Source organism: Aspergillus puulaauensis, chromosome 2, assembly GCF_016861865.1.
Source record: "Aspergillus puulaauensis MK2 DNA, chromosome 2, nearly complete sequence".
In the NCBI taxonomy this organism is placed as follows: Eukaryota; Fungi; Ascomycota; class Eurotiomycetes; order Eurotiales; family Aspergillaceae; genus Aspergillus; species Aspergillus puulaauensis.
This window is the reverse complement of record NC_054858.1, coordinates 591,807-608,093: the sequence shown is the minus strand read 5'-3', so window position 1 is coordinate 608,093 and position 16,287 is coordinate 591,807. Positions and strand designations below refer to the sequence as shown.

Genomic DNA, 16,287 nt, shown 5'->3' with positions numbered 1-16,287 from the left:
GGTGTCTGTTGAGATAATATGAATACCTTGTCTATTTACGAGCACTATGCAGTTATAATATCCATCAATGGTATCATTATTAGTATCATGGGTATATTGAGCAACCTATACTATGCGGCTACTATATGCATCAACCACTCCCATCCCCCTATATACAGTCACCATGCAAATGACGCTAAAGTCGTAGCTATACAATTCTCGAAAATAAACAAAAGAAAAAAGTGAATAATGCTGGTCAGGAAAGGTGGTGAGAAATCAGATAAGAACCCTTCTCAGCCCCTCCGTCCCACCCAACACTCTTCTCCCCGTAACCGGACATCTGCCCTTCCCGCTCTCCCATTTCCCTTCCCGACTCTGTCCAACATGCGTGGTTTGCTCCGGGCGATCCCCATCTTCGCCTTCGCCAAGATCATCCTCCCATGGAGCGCCGGCGCCATCCCCGTTCATGAAATCGATTTGACGCTGATGCTCACCGTTTAACCAGTGGAATATGCATACGTAACAATATACGTAGCCGGTCTGGCATGCAGTGGGATTTGCAAGCTGGTTGAGGCAGACAGGACATGAGGAAGCAACGTCAGAGTCCGCAGGTGGGAGAGATACAGTGAAGATCGGTAGGTATGAAGTGGCGGAAATCGGGGGCTGGATGCGCTTGCGGGATGGCGCGGTTTTAAGGGCTGATCTGGGGGACGATGGGGCAGCAGCAGGATCCTGTTTCTCTGAGGACTTCTGCTTCCGTTCGGATGGTGGAATCATCCCCTTTGTTATAGGGGCTGGGATGTCGAGAGTGTCGGTGGCTTTGCGGGCCAGTTGACGCGAGAAGTCGCTGGCGTGCCACCATTCAAGGAATTTGAGCGCGAAGATAGAGGCAGGGAGGAAGTAGCGAAGGGAGCTCAGGAGCTGGGGGTAGATATTTTGCGGGCTAAGGGCGCCTAAGAGACCTGAGCCTGGGCGTGTTCGTGCGCCGCGCGGACTTTGTGGACTGCCTTCCAAGATTTTAGCGATCGCATGGTGGTCCGCGGAGCTTAGGCGGCGGATCCGTGTGCCGATGAGCCAAAGGAAAGGAGAGGAGTATTTGGTGTTATCGAAGAGATAGGCGAGGTTGAAGGTGAGAATGGAGAAGTAATAGGCCGCATTGGCAGAGGGATAAACGTTGCGAAGAAACCATTTATAAGCGTGCATGAGGCGCTGGCGAATGGTAGGGTTTGGGGGTAAATCGTCGCTGGGGTTGTACCGTGGACCACCGCTCATGATAAGGGAAGCCTGAGGAGCTGCGTGGATATCGTACCCTTCGTCCAACTTGCGCTTGAGGTAAGGAATGCCGACCATGACGAACAAGTTCTTCCACACGTCCGTAGTGCGCAACTTGAGACTATCGCGAACGGGGCCGGGAGCTCCGAGTTGAGTTCGGGGGATCTCGCCATTCTTGGTCAGCAGAACACGCTCGCGTTTGAGCGAGTAGAAGTTCTCTGTGAACGAGCCGCCGAAGTTGCGCAAGTAGTATCGCTCGACAATAAGGGAGAGCAATGCATAGACCTCGTCGTAGGAGTTTAGCACTCGGAGAAGATATCGAGGATGCCGGTGTGTAGCAACCGCAAGAATATATCGTAATGACGGAGGAAGGAGATCGGACAGCTGCTGTTCCGCGAGCAATTCTATTAGAATAATGGTTAGCTTTCGGCTGTTCTCCGCAGAGGTTATCTAGAAATTACCGAAGAGCGACGGTTTGAAGTCATCGAACTCCTGCTGGAGACTTGGTAGATACTCCATAATGCTGACGGATATACCTCGTCTGCTCTGCAACACAAGGAGAGCAGGCTCGGAGACGCGAGTCGGAGAGGAGATGGAGATGGAGATGAATTACGGCAAGAGGCCGGGGCTTCCATCCACAACTCCACGTCCGCTTTGGGCCGAGGCTCATCGGCACGTGGTTTAATTAGTCATTATAAATTATGTATTGCATAGCTACCTGCATAACTGTACCTTTCGGCGCCCTAATTATAGCCAGCTACTTCATCTGGCACTGTATTGAAATTCGGTAGTAAATCCGCAGTAGGTTACCAAAACAACGCTATCTACTCAATAATCAACTTCACCGCTTGGTTCAAATGTCGATTCGGCCGCATCTAAGGACAGCGATAGGCATACCGAGAAAACTCAACGCGAATGAAAGAGGGAAACTTCCGTTGGAGACCACGTTATCCTCCATTTGCAGTAAATCCAAGTTATTGAAGCAAAGAAGGCACGTATAAGGTAATATATCAACAGGTTTATATAACTATACAGTCGAATACATACCCGGAGATAACCAACCTGACAACCTTCACACGAAGTTCAACAGACATTATCAGTGGCATCCCCACTAGAAAACAAACGGGCTATGGAATATGGGCTGCGGTTTTTGGGGTATCGAGTAAAAGTACATGTACATGCAACATGGTAATTAGTACAAAGGGCGGAGTGACCATGCTACCCCCTTAGCTTGTCCTGGCATTCCCTCAACAGCTTATGAAAAGGAGCTTTGCCACCCTCCGCGGCTCGCAATTCAATCTTAGGATATGCAATGAACAAACAATCGTGGACGTGTTTAAGCAGCTCACCTTCTAATGGAACGGGCGGGTTCTCTCGACTCATCATGGGCGTAGCGTTGAGCAGGCATTCCCGTGCAGAGCCCCTATCATTTAGCTCGGCGTGAATTCGGAAAAGCGTTTCATAGTCTTCATATGTGCGAGCGCTCCCCTTCAAAGGTAGTTTTCGCCACCATGTCCAAAAGCCCTGAAAGTCGCGGTTCCGTAATATGGAGAACATAAGCGTTCGAGCCGCCACAGGGTCGAAGGGGATGCTGAGTGTGTCGATCATACGCAGTACATGGGCTCCTCTCTCTGCCGGACTGGTATCGCGGTGTGCTCCAGGGCCAGGGGGGAGAGAAGCCAGATAGTATAGCCGGGTGAACACCTGCAAATTCATGAAATCCTCTCCTCTCAAAATAAATTGATCTAGAGCGGAAAGAGCCATTTCTTTGTCCGAATCCGTGAACCATTCTCCTCCAGGATCGTCACCTGTTCGTGGTGCAAGCAAAACATCAAGGACCAGGGTGCCAGCTTGTTCTGATATGTTACCCGCAGACATGCAACAACCCATGAATGCTTGGTATATGCTTTCTCTACTGTATCCGGTATATCCCTGAGAAGCTGCGGAGCACATAAGCTCGAGTTCAGCCACGGCTGCAGCTTCCAATGAAGAACTAGACGCTTCTTTGTAGAAATCCCGTAAAAATGCGGTAGAGCTGCGATCTCCAGGACCATCTCCGAGCTTGGCCTTCATTTCCTCAACCGACAAGGACGAAAGAGACTCTGATAACCTAGCCAGAGACCCAGAATTGCGTCGGTCGCCTTGAAACCTGGCTTGTCGTTCCTTGCTTGGAGCAAACTGCACAGGCGACGGGCTGTTGATCTGAATCGTGCTATGGAAATGCCGTTTCTGTTCAAAGGGAGGGCTCACGGTTGACCTGGGAATGTGGGACGATTTATAGTCAGATGGTGACGAATTTGTCGAGTTTATAGAACGAACCTCCTCGGATGCGTCCTTGGCGATATCGGAATTTCTTTCTCTCTCCCGTTGGGCGCGCATTATCCGCCCCTCCCAGAGGCTTTCCAGATCCAACTCTGCTCTCTTCTCCTCGGTGAACAACTGGACAACCACTCGTGTACCTCCCACGCGAGGCCCAAAACCCTCGAATTCACCATCTGTCTCCTCGTTGGCGGGGGCCTTTTCTACAACGCCTGCGTTGACACAAATCCAGCCCGTGGTAATTCCATCATCCTTATCATCAACCATGGCACCTGTTCGGCTAGCAATTCTAGCTCGCCGAGTCTTGCGTCGAAGCTTGATTTTCAACTCGTTCCTCCCCAGCAATCCATCCGCATAGGGCGACAATTTATGAGTGCTCCGCAGCCAGCGGCAGAGACGGTCCGAGGAGACGTTCAAGTGTTTAACACTGCGCGCGGTCCCGATGATCATGATGACATTGGCTCCCAAGGCTGCAGGCGTTTCCAATCCCCGTAAATCGATCAACTTGAGTCCATCAAGACCGAGGTCTTTGAAGACATATTCTAGGAGTTCCGGCAGTATTTTCGGTGGATTCTCTGGGAGCTCGGGGAGCTGATCTCGCGAGGTTACCTCGGCGGCTGCGGGAACCGAACTCCCCTCTTGGAGGTACCAAGGAATGTGTTGCGTGGATTGAGAAGTCTGGTGTGATTTAATTGTATCATTCTCTTCAGCTGGTAGACCGCTGGGCGATGATGAATTCGGAGTTGTGTGTTCTGTTGAGAGGTGAGAAGATGAGGTCGAATTCCGCAAGCGGCCATATGAGAGGAATGTATAGCGAGGAGCGGTAGAGTACACAGAGGGCGTGACACGAGCTACCTCCGGGAAGCGCCGCGGGGCCCTCAGCAATGTCCTATTCATTATTGCCGACATTTGGCGGAAATACCGTGGAAATTGGAGTTGGAGCAATGGGTTTTCTTGCGGCGTGACTGAAGCTTGGAAGAGTCTAATGCAAAGTATGCAAACAATGACTAAGCTAGTGTATACGACATAACTAGTGAAGTTACTTCAATTCCTCGAAGTCTTTCCACTTGGGAGACACCCCAATTTGTTATAAAATTTCTAAAACGAAGGAATTCATGTAAATCCAAAATCAGTAAGGTCTGTGCTAATATGCCACATACGACAATTGGCATTGTTGGTACCAAAACAGGAAGTTCAATCATCAGGTATCCGCTAACAGATCTGTACAAGTACAAAAAAGAGTGCAAGCCATTAGAAAATCTTTGCCAGAACCCTCCTGGCATTTTCCTCCAAATCACCTTGATCATCTGGGACTTTATCACGTCCGTGTCTGACCTCATTTTGCTTGAACAATCTCCGTGCATTGATGGCCTCCTCTTTCTTTCCGTCCTCGCCTCCAGCTTGCATCTTCCGCTTGCGCTTTGCCTCGTTCTTCTTCTGGATCCCATTGAGCATCTTCCCTTTCTCATAGCCCTGCAAGAACACCTTCTCCTCCTTTCTCGCCCTGGCATCTTCAATCCGCCGCTTCGCTTCCCTCTCCGATCTCTCGCGCTGAACTGTTTCCTGTAAATCGGACCACTTGAATCCCTTCAAGTACTTAAGATTCAATATGTCGTCATGATACCATGAGCCCTTCCGGCCACCCACGATGGATGCATTTAATGACTCGGCACAAATCTTGGCGATCTTCTTCGACGCAAACTCCACCCACCCATCTGAGTACGACTTCCGCTTATTCGATCGCCGCCGCGGCGCCGACGGTGCCCGCACCTCAGGCGACAAGAACACTTTTGTGATCGGACCAAACCCACGCGCCTCAATAAGCGATTTGAGGGCAAATGGCTTCATGTACGGCGGCAGAGTGGAGAAATAGACAACGCCCGTTTTGTTTTTCTTACTCGGCTTGAGCTTGAGTTTGTCGGTGGATTCCTGGCCCTTTTTCGTTTTTTCGGCTTCGGCGCTCACGTCAAGGTAATGATCCTCTTCATTGTATTCATCATCATCATTATCGTCTGTTTCGTCCTCATCCTGCGGTTCCTCTTTCTCCTTCTTGGACAGGCCTACACCCCCGGCCTCCGCATCGCTTGATTCCTCCCCCTCCGACACATCGGATTCTTCCTCGCCAGATCCGCTCTCTAGATCCGCATTGCGCGTTTTTGTCTTTCTCCGTTTCACGGTGCGGCCTTTACTCTCCTCGGCGGCTTCCGAGTCGTATCCGGCGTCGTTACCTTCTTCGTCGCTGGAGACAATATCGAGGAACTCGTTCCGCTTGCGGGTTGTCATGGTGTTGGTAGGTTTATTCGAGTTTTCGACAACGTAGACAATTCTTCGCGATAGAATTCTGGTCCTTTTGTACACGATTGAAAGGAGATCGCCGAAGTTTTGTTGGAGGTGCTGGTTTTTGAAATGTTGCGAGTGTTGGAGATCATCGCCAACTTTTTTTATCGGCGGGTGGGCCGCGTATTTATGCCTTACCGATCAGGTGTCATTCTGCTGCATGACGGGTATACTTAGTTAAAGCTCACAATTGATGTACTGTCGCGTCTGCTAGGTATAACAGAAAATGAATTTCTATGTCTTTTATAACCCTACCTTTTACCCGCTATGTAGGTTACACCCACACTTGCAGAAATACCAACGGTATTTGCTATAATTTTACTCAGGCCGAGATAATATACCTTGCCAAATAACACATGTGTACCTCTTGAGAAAGCCAGCAGCGGAGTGCAAAATCTTAAATTAGAAACCAAAGTCTGTAAATCTCTAATCTTTATATTCAGATAGACACTCGTCTAAGTAGCCACGCCACAGTGTGAGCTATGTATGTAACCCAGGTATGCAAAAGAATGGGTATGATATAAGATAAGACCGACATCGAGACAACCAACCCAATGGACGCCAGAGAATACAAACAGAAGAAAACGGCAATGAAAGAAAGGGGCACCACGTCTAAATCCCCAACGACCACTTGAGGCGTTCGTAGACAAAGAAACCAGTAGCTGTCATGGGTATCACCTTGAGATAGCCAATTGTCAATCCGATCCAAAAGCCGCGGAACCCTCGCTCCATCCATATTGTCCGCGCTGTTTCGGCGATTCTCAGACGGCGCCCATCACCGACTACGCCGCCGACTTGCATACGCCGGCGCATCACCTCAAATGGATAGGATGACGTTTGCGAGACCACACCAGCAATCGCGCCCGAGAACAATTCTGCCGCGGCTGTCAGCTGTGGCCTCCGTGAGTTGTGGTGACCCGAGGTTGACGATTCGGATCGAGAAATGGTCGTGTAGGGGGCGAGAGATGGTAAACGGAGCCAGTCGCCAATTGTGTCATGGGTGAGGAAGGACACTCCAGCGTATGGGAGCATTCCAAGAAGTGTTGGAGTGAAACCACGGTAGAAGTTTGCAAACCCTGAACTGGGGACAATTTTCTGGGTGGTAGCGCTAACGGTCTCTGCGGCTGCGGTAGCAGCCGATGGAGCACCCTTGGCCGTTGGAAGGTCTTTCGGGGGTTTAACTCGTTCGCCGTAGATTTGCCGTACGGTATCAACAAGGGAAACCCCAGAGGACTTTTTGGTCTCAAACGCCAGCCGCACTCGAACCAACTCTAGCGGGTAGGTGAAAAATACCGAGGTTATGCCCGCCAAACTTCCCGATATCAATCGACGGAATGGTGTTTCCTGTTCCCTTGAGCGTATGAAAAACGCTCGAATCTGTTCGTACGCTAGAAACTTAATTGCAGCATATGGAAATATCCTAAGGAGCGTTACTGAATGGCCTCGGAAGAGACCTCGCGCACCCTCATATCGCTTGATATCCCGGATAGCGAAAACGAGGCCAGCCCTACTACCCGTATATTTGGCGAATTGGGGATTTGACGCTTGGAAAAGAATCTTCACTCGATCAAGAGGCGCAACAACAGTCTTGGCCTATAACATAAACTCGTCAGTTATTCCCACTCCGCCTGGCGTACAAAGTCTGGGGACAAATCTTACCGCACAACCCGCTAACCCTCCAGCGAGCCCGCTCCTCGAAATATAATCGACACTTCTCTTATTCGTCTCTTTGCCGCCACTGCGGCTACTCTGGGTCGAGCGATTCAGGCCATCGTCGGCGGTGGTCGCGTGAGGCCCGGCCACCACTGCCCCGCCACCAATGTTATGCGATGTCGGCCGTTGTGTGTGGGTAGCTGATTCCATCTGCTGAAAAACGGACTGGTTCCGGAACTGCGGTTCTGCTATGGCGTGGGAAGGGGAGGATCTTGAGGGGACGGAGGGGGAGTTGCCTTGCGCATGGTCGGTTGCGGCAGCAGACATGAGCGCACGCCGACAGGCAAGCTCGGTTGATTCAGGTGGTGAGAAATCTGGGGCCGACGGACTACCGGATATTCGCGGCCATGGATCTGCGACGGCAAGCGAACGCAAGAGGCGGAGGTTGTCTGAGGTCTGTCCTTTTGGCGGAGATATTGCAAGTGGTATAATGGCTTATGCCGAATAGGAAATCAGAGCAATGCTGAGAAGCCTACTTGAAGAAGATCACTGAGCGTGAATAATAATCCCGAGAACATTGGAGGAGAGGCGGAGCGTCATCGAGTGGCGCCGATTCAAAGCGGAACATTACTGCCCTGACATGCCGATACCCGCCTCTGCCACTACAATCACCACTGCATACGGTCACGTTACGCAGGGCTTTCCGCCTCATGGATTTGCTTTCACATGGCTCTTATTGGCCAATATTTTAACTCATGTAATCTGCATAAGTTGGATTAACTACAGAATATTATTATTCACATGAAATTTCAACTGGTTAGTATTGTGCAGTTGTCTATGTATTGAATAAACGATCATCGCTAACACTCCAACATGTACACCTGTCTCTAAACACCAGACCACAGCCGCCTTTCTAATGCAATGTACACTGTATAATCAAGTCTGATATTCATGGCCGTATTGCTCGTGTATTCAAAATGAGAAAAGCCACCTTTTTGCTGCTATTGGGCGCTCCCCGAACAAAATCCCTAGTAAAAGCATCAAACGCCGTCGGCCCAGAAAATGCAAGAACCGTGGTCCTTAGTATGCAAACAAATCAAGCAGTAACTTGGTGTTAAAAATTGTATCGCCCGCCTTGCCTCGTGAGGGGTTTCCCTTGTCGATTTGTGGCCTTGGTCTCCTTGGGATCATCGCCCGATTTCCGCGCACGCTTGGACGGCCGAGATGCATCAAGATGAAGGTGTCCATTCTCTGCTAGAGACGTCGAGTTCCGCCAATTTAAGCACCGGTGTTTGTCGTCGGCCACATATGTCTTGTTTCGAGTTGTTACCCGTTTAGTTGGCATATCCTCTGAGTCGTCCTCCGTACGTGACAGAAACTCGTGGCGTGCTTCCATACATTTGGTGAGGTTGGGGCGATGGAGTAGGAGCTCTTTCCGTAGCTTTGTCTCGCGCTCACCACGAGAGTCGAGCCAGTCTAAGAGTTTTTCAATGGCCTCTGGCTCATCGTAATAACCCCATTCATTCGCGCGTGAAAGGCGTGTGGGCCCTTCTTCGTGCTTCTTGCGCTCTACCGGAGACACGTGGAATTGTTTCTGGTATTGCTTTTTCAGGTCGTCCGGGATGTCAATGAAACCAAGCCGCTCCATCTCGTCCGGGCCTTGAACCCAGAGACGGCCGTTCGCATATTTCGCCTCAGCGGTTGAACTGTCCGGCATCCCCTCATACGGCATTGCGTTGCGTTCAAACCACCAGTATCGGTTGCAAAAACGGTCCTTCCCTAGACACCTTGTGCGCGGGCAATCGGCCTCTCTGAGATCGTTGTCGACGACCATAATCTTGTCCTCGAGTTTGGCAACAGCGGCTTTCTGGTCCTCGATTTTCTTCAGCACACGCTGGTACTGCTTTGATCCCTTGGGTTGCTTAGCAAGCTGCTCTTTTCGTTCTCGTTCTTCATCTAGCTTTCGCTTCCGTTCCATAACCCGATCCACGCCGCCACGAAGAGATCGCTGCGGAGTCCCATCTACATCAGAATCAACTTGTGAATCTCCGTCCATACCTCCCATCTTCGTGTCCTCAGTGGCTTCCAGCTCTGGTATGGGGCTTGGCGACTTCTCGGGCTCGGGTTGAAGAGCTTTGCGCTCTTGGTGCAGTCGACGAAGCTCCTCCAATCTAAAAACAAATTGTTAGTTCCCCAGATTATAAAGGATGTAGACCAAGGAGTTGTGCTTACGCTGCTTTCCGAGATTTCTGATACTCAATTTTCTCTTTTCGAAACTCCGTCATTTGATTGCTGCATTCTTCCAGGTAGTTTCGAATAGCTTTGGTCTCCAGGCTGAGCATGCAAATAATTTGAAGGGCTCGGATTCGTAGATTAACGTCAAGAACGGCATATTGCTCACGGGCGGTGTCTTGTGTTGGTTCTTGGTCCAAAGGCGCGAGATTCTCAAGTATTTGGTTGCAGATTTCCTCCATCCGTGGCCGAACGGACAATTGGTGGAGGAGTCCGACCATAATCATCTCCCAACCACCATTCCGGAAATCCCGTTTCCGCAGACGATCAACCCAGCCGTACTCATAAAACATCTCGCTAGCGCGGTGAATCTGGACTTCGCTCGGATCGGGTTGGCCGTTCGCCAATGCTTTCAAGCCCTCCGCTTCAGCTTTTGCCAAGCTACCCCTTGTCGTCATTCTTGTCACTGCGGGCTCTGGTGTAGGCTCAGCCTCATCCTCTTCGTTCTTTTCGTCCTCCTCTTCCTCATCTGAATCATCAGACTCCTCTTCGGGAAGCTCTGGGAGGGAGATTTGGATTGCGCCATTGTTATCTTTCTCCGCGTTGACTAGTTTCTTCAAAACAGCGCAGTGAATTTCGACAAAAAGCTCACAATCAACCTCGTCCGATGAGAAGCGCATTGCCTGCAAAAAGTCGTCGAAGGTGAATGAATCCAGTTGGAACACTTCGCAATACACGTTCAGCGTGTTCCATGTTTCAAGCAAAGGTCCCACCGATTCCATATGAATTTCATCCTGCAAAAGATCTTCATCGTCCGGATCATCGAGTTCGTTTGCTTTCAAAAATTTGAGTGGCGGCCGCTGTTTCTTTTTCTCACGGTTCGGGGGAATGTCGAGGTCTTCAATAGGATACTTGATTGGTGGCGGAGATGGTGCCTTCGGCGGCTCAGCCTTCACCACGACACTAGGAACCAGCTTCTTATCCGGCTCCTGGGATTTCGATGCCAGTGGGGATCCATTTGTAGGTTTGTTGCCGATAAGGAAACTTGGGTTCCCGTTCAAGGAACGTTTATATTCCAAAAATTGTGCCTCTTCTGAGCGCGCCAGATCCTGGTCCGATGGTTTCACCTTGTGGGTCTTGACTGCTGGCTTCAGCTCTGGGAGTTGCTGTGATGCAAAAAATCCGAAGAATCCCTCCTGATCTGCCTTCTTCTGTGCTTTCTTCTCGGCGACTCTGGCTCCGTATTGCAGGTGCTTCGGCACTTCCGTCGATATTCTATATTCTTCAGCGATCGATGCCTTAACGAGCCAGGGAGCGCCATTCCAGGATTCTCGAGTCACGTTATTTTTGATGAATGCCCGAAGCATCTGTTTAGTGAATGTCTTCCTATCACGAGTGATGTGATTATGATCCAAAAGCGCTTCCTCGTTTGGGCGATCCAACACTTTAACCAGATATGTCGCATGAGCGGGCGTCTTGACGGTTCCATCCGGATAGAGCTGCTCTGCAAAGTTGGCTTTGTCCCTAATCACCCCATGGAGGCGGGTGTTGTCGTCCAGTAGAATGAGAACCGGTTCGGCAGGATAGAATTCGTGCTTGAATTCCTACAGTTTGTTAGTAAACAAGAACAGCGGCTGAGTCGCCAACTGCTTGTCACTCACTTCAAAAATTTCGTCCACTGTAACACACACGAAGTTAGTCACGGCAGATTATTTGTGTAAAGAGTTGGGGCGCCTACCGAGATTATCGACCCGCGATACTGTGGAGAATTGTGTTCTGCGCAAAATGGGCCCTTTCAGTGCCTCAGGAAAAGAGTTGTTGACTTCGCGGGACTCCTCCATCTGTAGAATTATTTGTCAGGCTTGATCTCAGTGTTATGGGAGAAGCCTGGTCGACGTACTTCACTCCGAAAAGCTTCGAAGAAATTCAATCCAGAATGGCCCGTGATCTCGCAGATGAATTTCCTTTGTTTATAGAAATCCATGCGCTGGAGGTACGATTCATAATTGGTGAAGACCTCATTTGTCTCCGAAATAACCCAGACCTACGCGCCGCGCATGTCAGTATATCTTTCCTCTGCGCGGATATCGCCGGAGTATACATGCCTCGGAGCTGTCATCTTCAATAACGGGTCGCGGGAGGTATTGGACGGGTTTTCGTTTAAACAGCACCTAGGAGCAATACTTATTAGCCAGCCGTGCCTATCGTCTTCCGCGATAGGGTTTTGCGGGCTATCGAAGCTCTCAACACACCATTATGACCTGTATATGCTAACGGGTCGGGAAACGCGTCGAAATACCCTAAATATCCGAGGACGGTGGGCGGGGATCGCATGAAATATCTATAGCGCGAAATGTAATTAGCGGGAGTCGCGGTGTGCGGGACTACAAACATAGCCTCCGCTCCAGCTGTAAATGCAAATTTACCTAGAGAAACGCGTCCCAGTCGCACCGCAAGCCCGAGGGCTAACTTGGTATGTTCACAGATGCAAACCAGATATCGCAAGGAACGGGCAGGCACAGGGATAGCCCGGAGGTAGAACTACCCAGACTCAGAGGTAGCAAAAGAAACCAAATGTAAATACTCGACAATTGCGACGTAGCGGAGCCGGAGGGCGGGAAGTCCGTAGTTCAAGTATGCGCAGCAGGTGGGAGATGGAGTTTGTCGAGCGGCGAGAGAAGGTGAGACGAGCAAGAGAAGAAGAGAAGAACTTCTGAAAGAGGACAGTGGAGGAGGAAAGGAGAAGCGGTCGCCGCACCGAAGCGGCGGCAGAACCGGGTGAGGGAGAGGGAGAGCCCTGAAGGCTGAGGGAGGGCCGCCGAGGAACCGCAGCCGCTGATTGGCCCAGACCGCAGTGGACGTCGAGCGGAGGAGCTTTTCCTGTTTGGGACCCATCCTGCCTGGCCTGAGTCTCTCCAGCTGCTTTGCCCGACTTGTGCTTTCTTGCGCCTCCACAACGCGACCTCTCTGCCCTCTCCATGCGTATTTGCACTCGATCTGCTCCTTTTTTTTCCGCCGAACCTTCCCATACCATACTAATCTATTCGCCATGCGATTGAAGCTTGCTTCTCCCAGGAATATATCGGACATTCGCCGAGACACCTGAGGGGTCTCGTGCAGTAGACAAAGAACAATAACGGTTACAGATGCCTACCACCGCATGTCAAAACATTCTTTCAACCTACCTTTCATGTTTATTTATATCTTATTTGCCCTCTATAATCTTGAAATAATACATGGACCCTTTTTCGCTTTGTCCATTTTGTTCCGGATATACTGGAACTATACAACTTGCAGGCACAATTCCAGGTCTAAATCAGAGAAACCAATAAACCCACCACTGCGCATATTTTCTTGTGGAGATATAATTAATCAAACTATACACTGCCTCAGTGTAATATCCAGATTTAGCATTCTGCTTCATTTGTTCCGATCCATAAAAATTACCCGGCCGCACTGCAAGCAAAACAAATCACCCAAGACACAGAGACGACCAAACAATATCTAACCCATGTTCTTATAACATTGCTGTCCATTTTTTAGCTTGTAATATCTTTTGGATTATCGATTTTTATTTTTTAATGAGCATGATCCCTTCTTCAACGTCGTTCACTCGGTCTGGCGGTAAGAAACGTACTACCACAATGCGAATTCATTTCAGATCTAGCTCATGCGCCAAAATTCTGAATGCAGGCGTATAGAACCGATTAAAACTTCAAATTTTTATTTCAACTTACGGTTGGACCTTGACCGATCCTATCTGTTTACTATCCCCGGGGCACCTCCCCTAGTACACGGTAGTTGGAGAAGCATATACGTTTATAACCAGACGCCCGTATAACCCCTTGGGTTGATCGCTACATTGCAGTAAGTAATATGTTATTTCTCATATCGGAGAAGCTAGAGCCCCAAGTTAGGGTCTTCCGCAGCGTAGTTACCCAATGAGGTCATCTTTAATTAACGACATTGACTACCCTCACTACGTGGTTAAGTAGATGTCTGCTATGTTAATAAATATCTCCCACTCCCTTGAGAACATAATTTCTTATACGCATGGAAAGGACGAATTTTCCGTTGACGGTGTTGGTTCGAGACAAATTAACGCCCGAATGAAACCCGAGAAAATGGAGGGCGCCACCCCAACAGTTCTACAGAAGAATATACTTCGAACACTCATGGCTGCAACACCACTCAAATCCATGCGACCTAATGAAAATAGAAGCAAAATCCGTTAACGCAAGCTCAATGCTTCAATATATTTTATCTGAATAATGCTATCTTCCAGGCATCATCCCCGACATCCCTTGCGGCGTCCATCATTGTGAAGTATGGAGTCGTCACCAAACGGATTGATCATATTTTAGCTCTTGAGCTAGTCCGATTAAAGCTAGGTTTGTGTTAATCTGGTGGATCTGTCAAGGTTTCTCGGGCGGAAACACGTGGATTAACCAAACAATGCAAACATGGCCTATTACATCATCCCATGATCCCAGGGAAAAAGGAAACATCGGGCGTGTCGCGTATTACCCATGATGATGTTGCTAACGATGTATATTGAGGATTCCAGGAGGTAAATGTACATGTGACAATCCCGAACAAAAAGCCAATCAAATTTACAGGACAAATTCGCCAAAGTGATCAAAACATGAGATAATAACGTTACTTAAAAGACCTTCTGATGCCAGCTAATCCCATACACATGAAGAAAAGATTCGTGTCGTACCTTCCATTACTCGTACAGGACATGGTTAGAGGAATTTCTTAGGCATGTTGGCACGGCGGCGCTTGTAAATGATATATGAACTGGCGAGGAGAATCTGGACCGCGATGACTAGGAAGATGAAGAAGCCCATGCGGGGGGTAGACGCCGTGATGACTATTTAAAGGTCAGAAAATTATTCCGCAGGGATACATGCAGCAATGCAAAAATTGAAACCTACCATTGAGGAAATTATCTTTGATGTTTTCAGTCAAACTGAGATGCGAGGACCTTAGAGTCTCGTGCAGTTGATTGAACTTGTCACGGTAATCCTTTCCTTCAAGGTCTCGTTGAATAGTCAGGAGAGTCTGTTCCATTCTTTGGAGGCGGACATCTAGGCCTTGAACATGGTCTTTTGTCGCGAGCCGTTGGAGGAGTTCTGATTGTCTATTATTAGATTTGGAGCCCTGGCTCGAAATATCGCGCATGGTGTTGGCAATAGCCTTGTCGATGAGTTGGAGACGGGCTCCGAGGTTTACGAGTTGGGTGTTTATTGCGTTCATATCATTTGGTATGGCCTGCGCTTGCTGGGGAGAACCACCTTGAGGCTGAGCGACAGGAGGCTGCTGATCGTTGCTGCGCTGTTGAATAGGCGGAGCCTTTCCAAAAGGAGATGTAGCGGTCTGTAGTTCGACTTTGAAGACCTCGAAAGAGTCTGGATTTTCAGGTGTTGCGGCTGTGACACCGATAGTATTTCCGGTAGGGAGAATGACCTACACCGGGTTAGACGACGCAGATAGCTTGGGTGGGGGGAATACACACCTTGTCTGTCGAGAAGCATGGTTTCTCATCCACAGTGACCTCAAAGACGGCATTAGTGTGTCTGATGCGGATGACGGATGGCCGTCCAAGGTTACGGTAAGAATAGTCGCAATGTCCGAAGGCCAGGCTGTCTACGCTCCGGTGGCTCTTGTAATCCGTCGTACCGTCGTTGAGGAATCCCCGGACACTACCACCCTAGCCAGATGTCAGCCACAGAACGCAGGAGAAGACTGCCCGACATACCCTCCCACTATGAGTGTCCACAACCAGGGCGAAACCATCCCACTGGCCGACGGTGTATATGCTAGCCGAGCCAACTTTGTTCTTTCCGTCTTTGGCATACCAAAGTTGGAGATTTCCCCCTCCCCTCTCAACACCAGTCGCTCTGAATTGGAACTCTGCTGTCCATTCCGGATGGGAAAGGCTATTAAAGTTAGAGTCAATTCGTCATTTACCGAGCTTGCCAATGAAAACAGGTGACATGACATACGGAGCTTGAGACCAGACATATCCTCTTGTGTTACCTGGGTATGGTGGTGTTAAGATGACTTTATTGGAAAGCTGCAAATGTTAGTTCCTTGCCGATGGATGACGAATGCTTGGAGCCTGGACACGTACAATCTGGGGGGAATGTCCTTCGCCGCCTAGGTCCCAACCTGGAACGCCGTCACGGCTAGGTGCTACCCTGTATGGGCGGTCAGTCATGCCAAACATATGCAATAACACAGAGATGGAGTAATTACATGGCGCCATGGCCAAAACTCGATGACTCAATTACCGTCTGAGCTGTAGCAGCGGCGAAGAGAAGGAAAGAAGAAGCAGGGATCTTCATGGTGTCTATAATTCAGCGGCAATCACCTGGGCGCCACGTCCTGTCGGGTAAGAAGAATTGAGGAACGAGAGGTTATTGGAGTAAACAGATATCCGTAAGATAATAAAGCAAGACGGTATAAAATGCTCGAGACAATGGGCGA

The 16,287-nt window shown here is 49.5% G+C and overlaps 5 protein-coding genes across 5 annotated transcripts; all 5 read right to left on the bottom strand.

The window, feature by feature from the left end:
- Positions 1-255: 255 nt before the first annotated feature.
- Positions 256-1,770, bottom strand: pex12 (ubiquitin-protein ligase peroxin 12; the record flags this gene model as incomplete). The annotated part of the gene is made up of 2 exons (XM_041698876.1): positions 256-1,655; positions 1,713-1,770. 2 exons carry the CDS (start codon positions 1,768-1,770, stop codon positions 256-258), a joined length of 1,458 nt encoding a protein of 485 aa, XP_041552017.1.
- A 699-nt stretch (positions 1,771-2,469) lies between these two features.
- On the bottom strand, positions 2,470-4,479 carry ATP25 (RsfS/YbeB/iojap family protein; the record flags this gene model as incomplete). The annotated part of the gene is made up of 1 exon (XM_041698875.1): positions 2,470-4,479. The coding sequence occupies one exon, from the start codon at positions 4,477-4,479 to the stop codon at positions 2,470-2,472; it is 2,010 nt and encodes a 669-aa protein (XP_041552016.1).
- Positions 4,480-4,821: 342 nt separating this feature from the next.
- ESF2 (RNA-binding ATPase activator ESF2) lies at positions 4,822-5,853 on the bottom strand (the record flags this gene model as incomplete). Its single annotated transcript, XM_041698873.1, has 1 exon — positions 4,822-5,853. The coding sequence occupies one exon, from the start codon at positions 5,851-5,853 to the stop codon at positions 4,822-4,824; it is 1,032 nt and encodes a 343-aa protein (XP_041552015.1).
- Positions 5,854-6,519: 666 nt separating this feature from the next.
- APUU_20252S (coenzyme A transporter) lies at positions 6,520-7,887 on the bottom strand (the record flags this gene model as incomplete). The annotated part of the gene is made up of 2 exons (XM_041698872.1): positions 6,520-7,500; positions 7,567-7,887. 2 exons carry the CDS (start codon positions 7,885-7,887, stop codon positions 6,520-6,522), a joined length of 1,302 nt encoding a protein of 433 aa, XP_041552014.1.
- A 787-nt stretch (positions 7,888-8,674) lies between these two features.
- On the bottom strand, positions 8,675-12,047 carry APUU_20251S (DDT domain protein; the record flags this gene model as incomplete). The annotated part of the gene is made up of 7 exons (XM_041698871.1): positions 8,675-9,731; positions 9,793-11,396; positions 11,454-11,470; positions 11,531-11,633; positions 11,693-11,836; positions 11,898-11,963; positions 12,045-12,047. The coding sequence occupies 7 exons, from the start codon at positions 12,045-12,047 to the stop codon at positions 8,675-8,677; spliced, it is 2,994 nt and encodes a 997-aa protein (XP_041552013.1).
- Between the last annotated feature and the right edge of the window lie 4,240 nt (positions 12,048-16,287).